We start from the raw sequence: 19,364 nt of genomic DNA, 5'->3' as shown, positions 1-19,364 counted from the left end.
GTAACGTGCAGCAAAGATGGAAACATGCACTTTGTCACGTGAAGGTCAAATGTCAATGTTCTGCAAACCCACCTAGAAAAAGCAAGGAATGTATATTTGAACAAATCTTTTTAGTAAACATTTGCCCAAATAGTTTACAGGAAAGATTACGTATGACATAGCTACAGGAAATTTGATTGGAAGTTGTTAAGGTCAGTTAGCAATCTGTTCAAAACAAATCATTTCTGCTCTGCTCATGCCAATTGCATTATTGGTTATCTGTTTCACCACATAATCTGTTCAAAAAGCCTATTATGTTTTTTTTAGATTTTTGATATGGGATTTTGTATTGTAATTGTGGTCAATTACAGGCCTATGTAAAAGTATATTGTAATACGTTCAACCTTTTTATGATATTTAATATGTATCTGGATATAATTGTATTTGATCTGAAATGGCTTTTTTTAATCATTTTCATCCTAAGAGCCATTGTTATCTATCTGTCTGTCTATCTGTCTATCTATACAGTAAGATTTTTTTAACTGTTAGCTAAATTTTCAGCATAATTACTCCAGTCTTCAGTGTCACATGATCCTTCAGAAGTAATTCTAATATGCTGATTTGTTGGTTAAGAAACATTTTTAATAGTAGTAGTATTAATATTTCAAAACAGTTTTCTTTTCTCTGTACATTTTCTTTCAGAATTCTTTGATGAATAGACAGATCCAAAGATCAGCATTTATCTGAAATAAAAAGCTTTTGTAACATTATACACTATACCATTCAAAAGCTTGAAGTCAATTTTTATTTTTTTTTGAGAAAGAAATGATAGAAATTAATACTTTTATTTAGCAAATATGCATTAAATTGATCAAAGTTATGATAAAGACATTTATATTTATATATATATATATATATATATGTATATATATTTTTTAGCAGCAAATCAGAATATTAGAATGATTTCTGAAGAATCATAAAACTGGAGTAACGATGCTAAAAATTCAGCTTTGAAATCACAGCAATAAATTACATTTGAAAACATTTTAATAGAAAACAGTGATTTTTAAATAGTAAAAATATTTCAAAATTGTACTATTTTTGCTGTACTTTGGGTTAAATAAATGCAGGCTTGGTGAGCAGAAGAAACTTCTATAAAAAACAATAAAAATCTTACTGTTCAAAAACTTTTTACTGGTAGTAAGTATATATATATATATATATATATATATATATATATATAGTATGTGTATACATGTATAAAACTTATTTGTAAATTCATACAAAAATAATGGAGTTTTGTATAACTAGTAACATGTAAAAACTGTAAGATTTACATGCATATATTTATCTTGAGACATTCTGCATATTTATGAATCATTGCTAAGGTATATTATAACAGTTCATATGGAAGGGTAAATTAGTTAAGCAAACTGGAAGTAAATTTGAGAGTTTAGTATGTCTGATAATGCTTAAAGGCAGAGAGAAGTGGTTACTGAGAAGTGGGTATCATGCTGTCTTAAGGAGTTGGTAACTTCATTGTTTTTTTATCTCTAAGAAAAAATCTTTGAAGCTCCTAATGAGATTGCTGATTTACGTCTTGCTCAGTGTGTTTTATGTTCCTAAATCAATGATGTGATTTTCTCCTTAGCTAAATGTGTGCAAAGTTCTCTCTGTAGCAATAACTAGTGCTGTTCATTAAGACGTACTGAATGTCTTCAGTGATTTATTTATTTATTTATACTTTTTTGCATGTAAAAATCTCGGCCAAATAAAAAATTTCTTATTCAGCAGATATAAAATTAGCAACATGAAAATTTTTAATTATATGGCCTTCAATGGCTAAGCCATGAATATTAAATGAATCCTGGAAAGTCCCTTTTAATGCTTGTTTTTAATACAGTAATGTTTGCTTTTTGCAAACCTCAGGAGATATAAAGGAAGCCTGTCTTGAAATTGTGTTGAGGCTTTCCCCTGCACGCATAAGGTGATTTAATAATTATTTTTCATCAGTTACAGATACCTGATTTGTATTCATCCCTCATGGTGGGAAGGAATGCAGATGCATGAGAGGTGTTTTATCAATTGAAATCAAATGTGAAATCAAATCCCTGCAAGGTTTACTCACTTGTCCCATTTTTTCTTTAACCGGAGGGGACAGAACTGACACGCTGCAGCTACAAATCCACAACTTTATCTGCTTTAACTGTAACTGCTAATCTTTATTCAAAACATGACTGGGAGGGCGAAGCCCATTTCCCAGCATATAACATTTCATGGCTCACAAAAAAAATTCTTGGGTTTCTAGTGAGTATCAAAAGCTGTTTAACTGGGTCGAGGAATCACCGGGCAGGCGCCATCCACCGTTGAGTCATAAGAGGCCAAACCACCATATTTGCAGTCTTATATTATAAAATCCTTTAAAATACAGTGTAAGAATTATTGAGAGGGTCCCATGAAATGTGCATTTCTGAAATCTGCTGGCAACCTGGACGTCATTCACATTATCGATATTTGCTTGGAACAAATATGACCTTGGAGTAAATTTTGTGGATCTTGAAGCTATGTTGTGCATTATTATAGATCAGATAATAATCTAGAGCCTGTACACCTCAGGCTCTAGATTGTCAGTGGTTTCTGTTTGGCCTGGAAACCATGAAATTGTTATTCATCCTCTCAGGGGAGCAACACAGGAAGTCATATTTGCAGTATGTGTGTGGAGGAAAACACCATTTCTTTTTTTTGTATATCTGAGATCATTCATTTAAGTTTCAATGACCATTTAAAGTTAAAATGTTATTTGTTTGTCCTGAACAGTTAAACTGCCTGCTGTTGCAGAAAAATACTTCAGATCCCACAAATGCTTTGGTTTTTTCAGCATTTTTGTGTATTTGAACCCCTTCCAGCAATGACTGTGTGGTTTTAAGATCCATCTTTTCACACTGAGGACAACTGAGGGACTCGTATGCAACTATTACAGAAGGTTCAAACCCTCACCGATGCTTCAGAAGGAAAAAACGATGTATTAAGAGCCAGGGGTGTAAACTTTTGAATGGAATGGAGGATGTGTACATTTGTCTTATTTTGCCTAAATATCATATTTTTTTCATTTAGTACTGCCCTTCAGAAGCTACAGAAGATACTAACATGTTTCCCTGAAGACAAAATAATTTACCCTGATCTTCAGATTCAAAAAGTTTTCACCCCCCTGGCTCTTAATGCATTGTTTCCTTCTAAAGCATCAGTGAGGGTTTGAACCTTCTGTAATGGACTCATGAACAACTATCACTAAATAACAAAAAAAAAAACACAGCTGTGGATCATTCAGGTAACAGTGCGGTATTAAGAATAAGTGTATGTAAACTTTTGAAAAGGGTAATTTTTACGAATTCAACTACTATTTTCTCTTGTGAACTATATGTAAGGTGTATGTAAACTTTTGACTTCAGCTGTTTTATTTATAAGTTTACAAAGTATTTCTTGATATTGACATTTAAATGTAATAGGAAATACTAGGTTTTGTTCTTTTGATTCATTTTCTTTTTTCTGTAGAACATAAATATTGAAAAATTATTTCAGTTGTTTTACTTCATAGAATGGAAGTCAATGGGGTCCAAAGTCTCATTTTCAAAACACTCCAAAACACCTTTTAAAATATCTTCTTTTATGTTCCTCAGATGAAAGTAAATGATTCTGTTGAGGTTTGAATGACATGAGAGTGAGTAAATCATAACAGCAATTATGAGGACAGGAACTGTCCGTTTAAGGGACCATATCTGCCTATTTTTGCCATTTGAATGGTGATGTAAAAAATCATATTTTAAAAACACATTTCAGGATTTTTAAAGGTGATATGATTATGTTGATGATATGCAGTCTTTCCTATAATGTGAAGAATGCGCTTACATATTTGCTCTGCCACAGGATTGGGATCGAGTGTTTATGGCCCTGGTCAGTTTCAGGGGCCGGCATCTATCTGGCCTGGCTGTAACTGGCTGCCCGGTCCTTTATGAGGTGTAAGGCCAGGTTACAGCAGAGAAGGTGGCCAAGAAGCCATATATAAGCTTGCATTTGAAAGCTTTAGCTATGACCTGCCTAAACTTACTGCTATTTTATGTCTATATTTGATGCATAACCTTGCTTTGACTTTTTGGTGCAGTTTAAAGAATTTTTATTTCATTGCAAGTCTAAATAGACTTTACGTTTCGCATTAGGTCTGGTGGACTGCTTGCTTTGTTGTTGCAAAAGTTGTTGCCCCTGCAGCAACAGCAAGGAGACCCTTCGTATCCGTACATGGGGCACTAGCCCAGGAATGTGGCGCCGGCCTGCGTATGTCAGACAGCAGTTTGTTTTGGAATCTGAGAGCGTATTAATCTGTGCTGGGCCAGTGCACTTGCCTCCCTGCCCAACATGCTTTCCCGAGCACTTTTGACTGTGAGAGCGCGAGTTGTGGACGATCGACTGCCAGTGTAGGCCAAAGGCGCTCGGCCTGCTGAGAACTTCAGTTCCCCTGTTTACATTTACCTCTCTGGATCCCAGATTCGTATGTGATAAATGAGCTCTTTTTCAGCTTTCGCAGCAGCAGCTGTCTCCGTTTTCTATTCGTTTTTTAAAAAATGCCTTATTTCTTGGATTCTGCATGAAGACAGGTTTTGAAATACGGCATGAAGGACTATAAACTTCACCGTGGAGTCTTTCTTTGTCTGAAACGAAGAGCCTGGAATGAATCCGTGGAGAGGTTCTTTGTGAGCTTTCTTTTTGATTAATACAGTCACCTCTGGTGCACGGAGCTGTGGAGGCTTATGTGTTGGAGGTCTACGGTTGAGTCTTCATTGTGTGCTGTTAGACTGAGGATTAGAGCTCAATGCGTGCTTCCCTAAAACTTCTGGACGTTTATGTAGCTCCTATCCCTTGATCAGTCAAAGTCAGCTTCAAAGCATTTCTCAACCCTCCCCGCGGAGAAAAAGGAAAGGCCTCATGCGTCTCGCAGGACCGATGAGGAGATTCTGGTTTGTAGATCAGTCTCCTCGTGGCCCATGAATGATGTCACCTCAGAAACGTTCCTCCTGGATGCATTCCAGGCCCGCTTGGGTTTGGGCTTGACTTTGATTGGTGTCCACTTCCTGGAGAAGCTCCCTTCTGTTCGTTTTCCTGTTAATTAGTTCTTGATTATGAACCTTAGGAAGGCAATAAAACCTCAGGCTTAGAAGAAATGAGATAATACCTCTTCTGCTTTTATATGCTTCTTACACAGTGCAGCATTTCCTGAGTTAATCACTGCTTGAAAAGCCCCTTTGACTGTTTAATTAACCATATGTGTAACTTCCAGCTCTGTTTTTGTGTTGATGCAGCTTCAAATGTCTTTGTGCCAGTCTCACTGTTGCCAAATCTTATACATCCAGTCCGTTTAATGGTTCACTGTCAATTTAGGATTAGCTCAAGTAATCGGAAGTGACAGCAATGATCATGAACACAAAATTGTGTTATATTTTATAAAGTATTTTTAATTGAATAATTAGTCAGTGAATGGGGACTTTTTGGACGGAGCATTGTGGTTTCTTTGGTTTGAATTTATATAGTGTGTATTTGGGAAGCGTACACTGTGTACTTCTCTGTATGCTAAACACAAACAATATGTTCTTTGAGTGGATAGAATAGAAACACTGTGGCCTGGCTTGGCCTGTGACACTGCTAAAAAATAGTGTTTGTGTCTTGTTTTTTCCAAAAAATACATTCTCTGAATGAAAACAAATTAGATCTTAATTGAATTGATAAAATTGCTAAATACTTATTCAGCTTTAGCAGCAGCAGCTGTCTCCATTTTCTCTGTTTTTTTTTAATGCTTTATTGTTTGGATTCGCATGACAGACCCTGAAAAATAGCCTAGAGTAGCCATTTATTCCCAAAAAATACATTCTCTGAAATCAAGTTAGATTTTAATTGAATTAATACAATTGATCAATTCTTTTATTAGCTTTCGCAGTGGCAGCTGTCTCCGTTTTCTGTTCGTTTTTTAAAAAATGCTTTATTTATTGGATTATGCATGAAGACAGTCCTTGAAACAATAACTAAATATAGCTAAAAATAGTGTTTGTGTCTTGTTTTTACTTTCTCAAAATAATACAATCTCTGAAAACAAGTTAGATTTCAATTCAATTTATAGGTAAGTTGATAAGTTCTGTTTCAACTTTTGCAGCAGCAGCTGTTTTCTGTTTTCTATTCGTTTTTTAAAAATGCTTAATTTTTTTAATTCTGCATGATAGGCCTTGAAAAATAGCCCAAAATAGCCATTTATTTCCAAAAATACATTCTCTGAAATCAAGTTAGATTTTAATTGTATTAATAACATTGATAAACTCTTTTTCAGCTTTCTCAGTGGCGGCTGTCTCTGTTTTCTGTTCCTTTTTAAAAAAAAATGCTTTTGAATTATGCATGAAGACAGGCCTTGAAAAATAGTCAAATATAGCCAAAAAATGTCTTTTTTTTCAAAGTAATACAATCTCTGAAATCAAGAATTTAATTGATAAAATTTATCTTAAAAATTTGATTTAAAAAAAATGCTTTATTTTTTGTAATACGCATGAAGACAGGCCTTACAAAAATAGCCAAAAAATTGTTTCTTTTTTTTTCCCCCAGAAAAAAGAAAATATAAATGTATAAAAAAACTTTTTGATACATATGTCTAAATGTTATCTTAATTATGGTCATTTTAGCTTTTTTAAAAATGTATAATGAAGTAAAATTCTAACTTGTTTTCTAAGAATATACCCTGCTTACTACACTGGCAAATTGGTATTTTTTTTCTTGTTTAAAGCTGAACTGTTACTAAATTGCTACCATTTAAAAGTTTACAGTCAGTATGATATATATATATATATATATATCATAGTTTTATTTATTAAGGATGCACTAAATTGATTAAAAGTGAGAGTAAAGATTTTTATATTACAAAAGGATACTATTTCAAATATGTAAATGGTTTCCTGCAAAAATATTAAGCAGCACAACTGTTTTCAACATCGGTAATAATAACATGTTTCTTTAAAAGGCAAATCAGCAAATTAGAATGATTTCTGATGGATCATGTGACACTGAATCTTGGAGTAATGATGCTGGAAATTCATCTTTTCCATCACAGGAATAAACTATGTTAAGAAAACAGTTATTTTAAATTGTATTAATATTCACAATATTAGTTATTTTCTGTGTTTTTAATCAAATAAGTGCAGCCTTGTTGAGCATGAGACTTTCAAAAACATTTAACAAATCTTATCGACCCAAAACGTTTGAAAGGTAGTGTATGCTTAAAGCAAAATAGTTAAACTTACCAAAAAAAAGTAGAACTTTTCTAACACAGAAAGTGTTACTTGGCTGATTTATCTCTTAAATATTTGAGCGGTCAAAATAAACATTTCTAATCTCCATTACAGATATTGCTTCATTACTCTCTTTGAGCCGTGACTTGAGAGTCGTTGCCAACCAGTCGTGATTAATCCTCAGACTTCCTTATAAACACACCCTAACTGCTGCACTAGACTTCAGTATTGATTGTGGTGTACATCTGTTCCTCGCTGTTTTTTAATAGATAAACTTCAGGCTTCATCACATTTGAGGGTGTAAAAGTAACAAAGTACAGTCCAAAATGTTTTACCATAAGGTATCAGTGTACTGACAGAGTATCTGTCTGTATAGTATAGTATATGAATGCATGCACACACAAACCCAGACACTCTTTTTGAGATGTGTGCATCATCCTCAGTTCTTAAGAAGAGCAAATTCTGCTAACGTGCAATGGGGGACAGCCGAACCAAATGAAGCTCTGCCACGTTTGTCCTTCTCTCTATTTCCCCTGCCTGCTTTAACAATGACATGGCTTAAAGCGTATGTCAGACAGTGGGAGCCTTTCTTGCCTTTCAGAGGTTGCTAGGCATAGATGTGCAGTTTGACAGGCTTTTAGCGATGTAACCTGAAGGCAGCAGATTGTCCTTAGCAGCGGTAATCTACGTCCCCGTCCCCTCCCTCCATCACATTTTTTTTCCGTTTATCGTCACTGTCCTCTCGCTCGTCCCTCCCTGGTTTCTCCATCTCTGTTTTTCACACCCAGGCTCACTATGGAAACAGAGCAGCCTCCTGCTGGTTGCCTGTTCATTAGAGACTGACAAAAGTAAATGCTGTGACTGTTTCATAACGGGGGCCACAAACTGCTGGCCCCTTCATTACTGCTGATTCCCTGCCTGACTAGGGAGCTCTCCAGTGCTCGTTACTGCCCCTCGGTCACTGTCCTCGCTGATGAACTTATTTCCACTCGGTACATGACATTTCCTCGGCAGGACTAAGTCACAGACAAGAAATGTGTGTCAGGTAGGGATGTGTAAAATGCATATTAGGGACAAATGGCTAGTCGACTAATCAGTCTTAAGGATGTCCTGTGTAATCAGGTCAGTTCATGTGACTGCAATCATTCTTGCATTCTTGTTCTTAAAGGCGCAGTATGTAATATTGACAGCTAGTGGTTGAAATGTGTACTGGAGTCCAAACTAGAGAGCACTGTTTGTCCTTCTCCCTCCTCCTCAAGCACAAAGTATACTTTTTAGGTGTACGTGAGGGACAGTTTATAGTGCACGTAACACGAATTTCGTTTCAGAACAGTATGCGGGTACTGTATGTGCACCACTCGAATTTTGTGACCTTTGTACGTGGTATTTTTGCAGAATATAGAGCAGACACTGGACATGGATGAAGCTTTCTATACCATGTGTGGACAGTCTGCGTTCGCGCACAACATCAAATGGAGTATGCTTTGAAAGGCCATGCATTCGACTGTATGCATACTCTAGCGTACACGTACAAAAACAAAGTATACTTTGGGCTTTAGTCTCAATGTTCACATGCCTCAATGTTCAACTGCTTTCTATTTGAATATATTTTAAAATGTAAACAAATTTATATATATATATATATATATAAAAATATATGTGTGTATGTATATGTATATATATGTGTGTATATATATATATATATATATATATAGTTTTTTTTAAGGGGGTTATAGAAATTAATACTTTTATTTACAAGGATTTATTTATTTATCTTACTGTTCAAAAACTTTTGACTGGTAGTGTATATATTTAAACATTTATGTATGATGAGTATTAGGGATGTTGTTAATAATCGTTGACCGATTATTAACCGTTAACCGACAGGATTATTTTAAAATAGAATTTAATTATTTTAGAAAGGATAAGTGTCTGTGACTCGTTAAAAATACCAAAATTTGTTTTCCAGTGATTAATTTTACATGTGCAAAAAGCAGCAAACAACAAAACATGAGGAATCTCATGGCCGCATCACATCACGCACTTGCAGCGCTTATGCCAGCGGAGAAAAACATCATAATGCTAGGCTATATATATAATGAATGAATAGGCCTATACAATAAATATTTTTACTAAACAAAACGAAAGAAAAAACTGTGCAACAAGTAGCTATAGCGTGCAGAGTTTTTGGTTAATTTTTGTGCTGCGCGAAAGGAAGACAGCTAAAAAGCGTCATCCTATTTTTTCTTTATTTTGCAAAAGCACAAAGTTTTGTTTTTATTGTGAATGTACACAAACAAACGCAGACCGTTTACAGTTTCGATTATCTGTATGACTAGAAGGAGGCGTTTCCACTGTTAGAAGGAAAAAGCCTTTCCATTATCATAATAAAATAGTCAGCCAAACATATGGAAAAAATCACACTGCTTAATCGTTATCAACACACTGAAGTAATATTATGCCAAACCATTTGTTTTATGTGGATACTGGAATGCAAGTGAAGTACAAAACCAGGTTTATGTAATAAATAATATTTTGGCATTCAAATACATCTCAAATACGTAAACATTTGGATTTGTGTCGAATGAGAGACCCGACATTAGTTTCAGTTTCACTTTAGCCTTAATGAATTTATTTTGGCTTGTCGTTTATATAGCCTAGCGTCTTATATTTTACATCCTTGTTCTTTCCTGAATATTGTTAAATTGAAGAATTTTTTATAGAGTGAGGGGAAACTAAAATAGCCTAGCCTATGTTTATAGTGTTTGTAAACATTTCGTGTCGGCTTCAGAATGTAATAATAAAGTGCCACTTATAGGCCTAGACGCTCTATCTTTTTTTTCTCTCAAAAATGCAAGTTTATTTCATTTTAATCATCCAGCAAACGTTTTAAAGTATTTTGATCAATTACTGGGGAAAAAAAAAAAAAAAGACCTTTTAAACCGTTTAACTGATTGTATTAATCGGTCAAAATTAAAATGAGCATCCCTAATGAGTATGTTTATATATATTTATAGCAAAATATATAAGTATATATAAAAAGCCGCTATGTTTACACTATAAAATCGGTGCCGATATTAAGCATTTTTATGGTTATTGGTATTGGTCATTTTCAAAACGGATTTGCCAATAAAATAATTTAAAAGCCTTTAAAGAGAGTTTTTGTCAGAACCCTTGTTATTCTGAATTTTGACATTAATTTTAAGTTTTACACCAAACATTAATATATCGGTTATCGGCCTACTTGATCTACAATAATCGGTATCGACATTGCCCCCCCCAGTGTCATGCCAATGTATGTATTATAAAAAAAATTATATGTAAATAATATATAAAATATCTCACAATTTTGCAAGATGCAAATTATGAAAAAAAATAAATTGGTTGTATTTCTAGTGTTTTGCTTTGTGGTTTTCTAAGATTTTGTGGCTGGTAACTAGGGTTGATTTCTAGGTGGTTGTTAACTCGTTTGAAAATAGTCCACCCCCAAATTTGCTTAAATTGTTGTCCCTAAATATGGCTTGGGTCGCTTCTTCAGTCTAAGTAAATGCAGCTTTTTTGTTTGATTTATGGTCCACCATCAGTCAAATCACTTTCAAATATAATAGCAATCTTCTCAACAAACCGTATGATTTAGGTATCATTCATATGCTTGCAACAAATGTTGTGGGATGAGTTGTGTGCCAAAGTTTAATAGCCCTAACTTAAAGTGCTCGACTAAGCAATCATCACTAATTGTCTGTTGCACATTTTAATTTTCCATGCTGATCACAGAATATAAATACACAACTCAAGCATGAAAGAATCTCATCGATCGGGTGCAATTTGTTTTAGTTTTTTTTTACTCTAATCGTTCAAGAGCACTCAAGTAAAATGCATTCCTTCAAATGGTTTTGAAAGCATCTTAAGAGCTCTGTGGGCTGTTTATTATCTGTAGATAGACATAAAGACACATTAGACACCTCACTGCAGAACTTTGACTAGAATCCCATTGACAAAAAGAATTGACTCAAGATATCGAGCAGAGCTGATGCTCCCGTGTGTGTGGCCCAGATAATTGTGTCCTTTGTACTTTGCATTTCAATCAGGGGAGAAAGAATTTGACCAAATCAACAGCAGTGTCTTGTGGGCCGGCCAAATGAATTGTCTACCGAGAGAATAGCAATGCTGGGTTAGAAAGGTTAAGATAAAGTTGCTTTGAACAAATTCCTCCTTTGATCAGGACTTGGGCTTGAATGCTTTTCTGTGGGAAGTCACTGCTACTTTTGAATGAGCTGCTTATTGTTGTGTTTCATCATTGTGTTCATTCACCATCCTCTGTACAGCTCTAACTCTTTGTGAGAGACTGCTTAGGCTCTTTTTAAGGAAGGTACTAGGTCTCAGAAACTTTTAATAAACAAATATACTGTCTTTGTCAAATATATTGTCTTTGTCATTTTCTTCTGTCCCCCTACTCATGAAAAAATAAGTCAATATACACGTTATTTGGGTATATCAGCTGAGAACAGGGACAGCTCTTACAACAAAGATACCAATATGTGCCACAGACTCCCTGAGTTTCATTCCCGGGCCCTTCGCTGTGATTTATGGTGACCACATTATGGGCCTTTTCCTAGGCTGCATCAGTATGGAGAGATGGTCACAGGCAGGGTTGGACTGACGCTCAATGCTGGTTGCCATGGGGCTGGTAAACCACTCCACAAAGACCAAATAACACAAAGGAACATGATTAGCACTACCACAAAAACCTCTTGATAGTTAACGCACAGTCATCCGGATTGTATCATCATTTGGTAGTGTGTCCCAATCTGTGCTACACTGGAAAAGTCTGATTCAAACTTGGCAGGGACATTTAAATATAGTGTATTATTTTTAATATTTATTGTGATTGCAGAGGTTAAACTGCACCATGTCAAACTGTCCAACTAAAAATGGCAGTGCTAAATCCAGTGGAATTTCCCCAAACCAGGAGGTTTCTGGCTTATTTTATATTATTTTATTTTTCAAAAAAAAAAAAAGAAAAAGAAAGTAATTTTCAAGTAATATGTTATATTTTCATTTTATTACATGTATTATTTTATTTTATTCATAATCACAATTATTTAGTAATTTGTAAATTCAATAGTATTCTTATAGTGGGTAGAAAAACAATCGGCTTAAAGTAATTAATTTTCAGGTAATATATTTTTATTTGCTTACATTTTGTTATTTATAATCAATTATTTTCATATTTATATGTTGTTGTAGTAGGTTATACATCTAGCAGTATATCTAATAATCAATTATTTTTTAAAAGTTTTTGTTTAAATAGTTCTTATGGCGGGTAGAAAAACAATCAACTTCAGGGAATATTTTTGATTTTATTACATTTTATGTTATTTATAATAATGTTTTGTATAGTTCTATGTTTTTCTTCAGGTTTATACATCTAATAGTATTGTTATGGTTGGTAGAAAAAAATAATAAAGGAATTTTCAGGTAATATTTTATATTTTCATTTGATTACATTTATTATCTTATTTTATTAATAATCACAATTATTTTTAAAGTTTTAGCTTATAAATCTAATCATATTCTTGTGATTGTTTAGAAATATAATCAAAAGTAATTCAAGTAATTAGAGTAATTAACTTAATTAGTAATTAACTTAAAGTAATTAATTTTCAGGTAATATATTTTTGCTTTATTTGATTTAATGTTATTTTTAATCTGTATATATATATTTTTTTAGTTTTATGTTTTTCTTCAGGTTTATACATCTAATAGTACTCATAGTTGGTAGAAAAAAATATAAAATTAATGAATTTTCAAGTGATAAAGTGATATTTTATATTTTCATTTTATTGCATGTATTATTTTATTTTATTCACAATCACAATTATTTTTAAAGTTTTACGTTAGGTAGGTTACGTTTAGGTTTAAGTGGTTTGTGGCATACTTGGGACTATCTCTGTCCATCACTGTGAACCAGACACCTGAATATGCTCTTTAAAATGCATTAACTGCGCTTCATTACACCGTGTGTCTGGAAATACACCCGATTCTGCTCTATCATTTGCTCATTATTTGATGAATAACTGCTGCCATGATTGCTAGATTATGCACACAAATGCCACTCTTAGTAAAATCCTGTTTAATAGTGCAATGTTAATTGCAGGCAAATGAGTGAGTTTTGTGAATGGGGAACAATTTATAATAAACCTAATTGGCATAGGAGTGTTTCCACTGAAATGACATAAAGTAGCACTGCATTTATTTAATTTATCACATTCGCATTAACGGTTAATGTTTCTTGGACTTAAATACTCCCAAAACTGTTTAGTAAGTTTGCTCCTTTGGAGGTGAAGGAGCTGGGCTCCTGAGAATGAACCTGTTGTTGGAAAGGTTCTGCAGTGCTTTAAAATGTCATAATGTGGCTCTATAGAAACGGCTGAGTTTGCAGTTCTTTCTGAATGCTCGGTTATGGAGGAAATTTTACTTGTAGCTGCTGGGTTTGTGTCTGCGCCGAGTCTTTGATGAGAAGGTTAGGCTGTGTATAATACATGTTAAGGCAGAAAATATTGACTTTCAAATTTCAGCAGTAAGCAGGGCAGACAGGGAATACTCATTCATCGTATGGCAAGATGGGCAGTTTACTAGTTTCAAACACATTACTGAAAAAAATCGATTTCATAGCCTCTGGTCCTCCGAGTCGAGGGGTTTAAGCAATAAGACACAGACAATGAAAGCCGAAAAGCACTCTTTTCTGTCTTAATCTCCATTTTTATGACTTTTGTTAAATTTTACCTCTGCAGATAGCAGTCTCTGCGGCCAAATCCACCTCTTCGACTGATGACTTATACCTTGAGGAGGCCGGGTCAGGAGGTTACCCTGAAGATGACGACGACTTCACTTCTGGATCAGGATCGGGTAAGAATCGATTCCAGGTGCACAATCTGATGCCTTCATGTTGGATATCGCAGCTGAAGCACAGCATGTGTTTGTCTTTCAGGAGTTGGAGAAGTTATTGAGGAAACTGTCACAGTAAAAGCATTGTTCATCGAGCCTAAAGCAGAGCCCACACAGGACTCCACCAAAGACTTCACACCGAAAGTGGAGATGACTACGTCACGCGATGTCCCCAAAGACACAAATAAACGAGGCAGGATAGAGGTGGGTACCAGCTGTACGGTCAATTATGGTGGTATTAACATCCATCTCAGGTGATCTGATCACAAATGGTGGTGACAGGGGAGTATCACCCAAAACCGATCTTCAAACCAGGTGTGAATGAGGTCTCGTGCTCACAAGTGGATTTGTGAGTGGAAAGGCCATTAATGTGCAGTCATGCAGCCAGCAAAGAGCCTACTGCTGTCAGAAAATCATCCATCACTCTGAACTAAGTGTAACACATCCTGTTCTTCATTCTCTTTAGGTTCCAGTTCCTGCCACAGAAGACCCGCGTAGAAACACAGTCACAAGCACCACCAGCCTCCCTCGATCGCCCATGGATGTCCAGTCGGAAAATCTCTTCCAGAGGACAGAGGTTTTGGCAGGTCTGTAAATAATAATTCGTAAACACAATCAAGACACTTTTCAGTATTTTAGGAAATGGCATAATGTATATACACTACCAGTCAAAAGTAAATGTTTTCTTAAAGAAGTCTCTTCTGCTCACCAGGTCTGCATTTATTTGATCCAAAGTACAGCAAAAACAGTAAAAAAGTCAATATTTGTACTGTTTAAAATAACCGTTTTCTATTTGAATGTATTTTAAAATGTAATTTATTCTTGTGATTTCAAAGCTGAATTTTTAGCATCATTACTCTAATCACATGATCCTTCAGAAATCATTCTAACATTCTGATTTGCTGCTCAAAAGACATTTATTATTATTATTATTATTATTATTATTATTATGTTGAAAACAGCTGAGTAGAATTTTTTCAGGTTTCTTTGATGAATAGGTTTAGAAGAACAGCATTTATAAATAAAATTACTACATAAAATCTTTCGATCGAATCCTGAAAATACTCAACAGTTTTAAATATTGATGATAATAATAATAATAATAAATGTTTCTTGAACAGCAAATCAGCATATTAGAATGATTTCTGAAGAATCATGTGACACTGAAGATTGAAGTAATGATGCTGAGAATTTAGCTTTGATCACAGAAATAAATTACATTTTTAAATATATAAATAGAAAGCAGTTACTTTAAATATTAAAAATATTTCACAATATTACTGCTTTTGCTGTATTTTGGATCAAATAAATGCAAACTTGGTGAGCAGAAGAAACTTCTTTAAAAAACATAAAAAATCTTACTTTTCATAAACTTTTGTCTGGTAGTGAATGTTTGAACAAAATCAAAAATACAATGAAAACAGTAATATTGTAACCTATATAACAATTTAAATAACTTTTTCTATTATAATACTATTATATATATATATATATATATTTTTTTTTTGTGATGGCAAAAATGAATTTTCAGCAGCCATCTAGTTTCATATGATCCTGGGCCCTATGAAATCAGTTTATTTTTTTTTAAAAAAAGCAACAATCAACTTTATTTTTTTACTTTTTTAACTTTAAATGTATTTATTTATTTATTTATTTATTTATTTATTTTTTACCAAATTATGCATTTTCCATTAATTTTCTAGATTCCATTTTAATGGTTTCATTAAATTTTAATAATTAAAAGCATATTAATTGATTTTATCTAAACTAATTTATTATTATTATATTTCTTTTTTATTTAGAAATACTATGTTGTGTATTTACATTTTTCTGGTAAATATTCCTTAAAAGTAACGTTTTGTAATTTTATTAGTAGTAGTAGTAGTAGTAGTAGTACTATCATTACATTAAGTAATATATTTCTGTCAGGTTCTTCAAATTAAACAACTTTTATTTTGATGGGTTGCTGTGAAGACCTTTAAGTTTCTGTTTGTATATGATTTTACTTTTTTTTTTTTTTTCAAAAGAAATGGTAAAATGCTCAAGAAGTGACTCTCAAAGCAGTTCTAGAGATTATTTATGTGCTCGTGTACTTGTATATTGAGGTGGCAGAGCCTGAAGATGCCACAAACGTCACACGTGCTTTAGTATGAGTGTAGTAAACAAAACCGAGCGTCTGCGTCATTCATTCACACAGAGACACACAGAACATGCAGGATTCATATTTAAATAGTATTTTTTGCTGGTTAATATGGACAGACACTAGTCTTTTGGCAAATTCCGTGACATTCCACGTTATACAGTAAATTCCATTTTATGACTAGATTCCATAAATGCATTTATAATAATTTTGCTACTATATTAGAAAGAAATTCAACTACAACTCATTCTTGCTTAGAATTCATAGTGCTACAGTGTGTACTTTCTTAAACTTAAATCCCTGCCTTCAGTGGGAGTTTTAAGAGTTCACTGCACATTTCATCCAGAACGTCCACTTTATCTTCTGTCTTAGGAGAGATGCACAAAGCATAAAGAGCGTGTTACCATACTGCTCACTCAAAATAACAGATCAATTTCTCAACAAACAAAGGTCAAATTCTTAAGTTAAGCACACTTAGCTTTAATATCCTGTCGAATAAAGACAACATCTTCCTGTTTTGGGTCGTCACACTTCCTCTCGCTCCATCGCTCGACCCTCCAGCGGTGTTGAGGGGTTCCTTATTTAATTATTTGATTACTGGACATAATCTGGATCTGCTTTATATGAGCCACACACTCCCAGATGGCACTTCAGTCACGTAGTCGGACAGGAATGAGATTTTACGTATACTGTATGAAAGCAGCAACTCAACTATGCTTATCTTAACTGAAATAAAGTGACTCATTAGGCTTTCTTAAATCCTTTGTTCCAGCTGTCATTGCGGGTGGAGTTATCGGCTTCCTCTTTGCCATCTTCCTCATCCTCCTTTTGGTGTACCGCATGAGAAAGAAGGACGAAGGCAGCTACGACCTCGGGGAGAGGAAGCCGTCTGGAGCGGCCTATCAGAAAGCTCCCACCAAGGAGTTTTACGCATAGACTCACTCAAGTACAACCGAGCTTCACCAATCAGAGTGACGATATCAGTGACTACGACAAACTCGTTCTGCATAAAATATAAATCATACGACATGATTGAGGAAAAAAATAAATAACATAAAGGAAAGCTTTTGCATAGAGTATTGTAATTAAGACCTTTTCTTTCCTCTTTTTTTATGAAAAAAAAAAAGCAAGCGTTGCTTATTTTATGGCAAATCTCTCTGTATTTAAACATTATTTTCTGTGTATTTGAAAAGGCTGACAAGAAAAAAAGAAACACAATCTGTAAAGGTGAGGATATCCGCATCCGTCTTCTGTCAAAGGAGCTGTTTTTAGTCGCTGACTACTTTTTTAACTGTAGCAGTATGTATTTGTAAAGAAAATTTTAAAGTGGAATAATTGCATATAATTGTTCTGTATCAGTCCTTCATTTTTCATCTTTTATTTTTCTTTTTTTGTCCTAGCATGTCTGATGTTGATCATAAGTGTTTCATTAATTTATCATTTTCTCGGATGTTGAAAAATGCCTTTCTGTAGTTTTCAGAACTCTTTGTCTAATAACTCTTTAATGAGTCAATGTAAATGTTTCCCTGCAGGTTGCAATGTTCATTTTATTACTTCACAACACGCAGTTCAGCGTTTTTCTTTCCTTTCTTTGGTGCTTAGAACTGAAAACACGTCAAAAGACCCATGTCTTGCGAAATGATTTGATTTGAGTTTCATCGCCGCTTGAGTGTTTGTAGGTTAAGAAAAACGACCAGTGCCATTTGAACCCTCGCGTTCATTCGTTCTCGTCACGGCGGCTTGAAAAGAGGCTGATTTATCGAACTGATGAGCCCAGAGCCTGTCCTCTGTGATGAGAGCTTGAGGTAGCTCATACTGGGGATCTGACACAGCCTGCCCACCTCCAGACATGTATTTCCCTTTGATCAGAGCGCCGTTCTGATGTTTCAGTGATGAAAAGCTCGCATTTATTCTCACGTCACACTGCGGTGATCTGTTTTATTAGTTCGTGGAGAGAGCAGACCTGATTTTCTTACTGTTACAGGCTTTGCTTTCCTACTGGGCCCCAAACAAACAGGCAACTTGGAATCACCGCTGGGGAATCGTTCATTTTTAAACAGTTTCCACTAGTTTGGGGTTGTTTGAAATGAAGTTCATTCACCCAGTTAATGTGTATCATCCAAAACCATTACGGAGGCCTGTAATGCTCCAGACAGATCAGTGTGATTAAACCCACGCTCTCTAGATCCATATAAAGGTTGTGAGGTTGCTTTGAGAAGCGTGGCTCCCTGTGTATCTTTCCCTTTCTTGCCCTCTTGATGTACCCAACTGTGACCAACAACACCCTGTGACTGTACTGACCCTTACCTAATCTAAGCTGGAGCTGAACGAAGCAAGGTACTGAGAAAACATAGGCAAACCCAAAGACTCATTTGATTTTCACATTGCTGTGTATTCCTTTGGCCACATTTGAGTTTTGTTTTGGTTTCATTGTTAGTTGTTAGTTTTTTGTTTTTGAGTAGACATCTGACCTTTGCATCCAATTACTTATTCATGTATGGGAAAAATCTATATAGAATTATATATAAATGTATATTCACAAATGTTTTAAACCTTGCCTTAAAAGTGCCTACCATTTGGAAACGTGCAAATGTCTGTGGTTTAGATGCGATGTGTACGCCAGAATGGCTAGAGGGATCGGTATTGTGTTAGCACAGCAGAATGAAATGGTAACTTTTTTTTTAGTTGTACAAAAAGCAGACAGTATTGTACCTGTAAGTTAAAACAACACTACTGAATAAACATTGTGGCCTAAATATGCTGGTTTTCTTTTCATTTTTTAAAAAATGTCCATCAGTCTGTACAGCTATTTACCCATCCATTCATCTATTTGTCATCTGTCCAACCTTTGTTTTATCTATCTATCTATCTATCTATCTATCTATCTATCTATCTATCTATCTATCTGTCTATCTGTCTATCTATCATCAACATTTGTTAATTTTATCATTCTGTCTTTCATTGTTTTTGTTCAATCTATC

General features: G+C 34.5%; 1 protein-coding gene across 1 annotated transcript in view; it reads left to right on the top strand.

The window, feature by feature from the left end:
- The window catches only part of sdc2 (syndecan 2), a 36,512-nt gene extending 17,371 nt beyond the window's left edge, over window positions 1–19,141 (top strand). Inside the window, exons 2-5 of the mRNA XM_051136915.1 lie at window positions 14,090–14,204; window positions 14,287–14,447; window positions 14,710–14,830; window positions 17,156–19,141. Coding sequence (XP_050992872.1) covers window positions 14,090–14,204; window positions 14,287–14,447; window positions 14,710–14,830; window positions 17,156–17,319 — 561 coding nt within the window. The 3' untranslated portion in view covers window positions 17,320–19,141. The remainder of the gene's footprint in view (window positions 1–14,089; window positions 14,205–14,286; window positions 14,448–14,709; window positions 14,831–17,155) is intronic.
- The last annotated feature ends 223 nt before the right edge of the window (window positions 19,142–19,364 follow it).

Source organism: Labeo rohita, chromosome 19, assembly GCF_022985175.1.
Source record: "Labeo rohita strain BAU-BD-2019 chromosome 19, IGBB_LRoh.1.0, whole genome shotgun sequence".
Taxonomy (NCBI): domain Eukaryota; kingdom Metazoa; phylum Chordata; class Actinopteri; order Cypriniformes; family Cyprinidae; genus Labeo; species Labeo rohita.
Note: the sequence above shows the minus strand (reverse complement) of the source record. Positions and strands in the feature narration are given on the sequence as shown.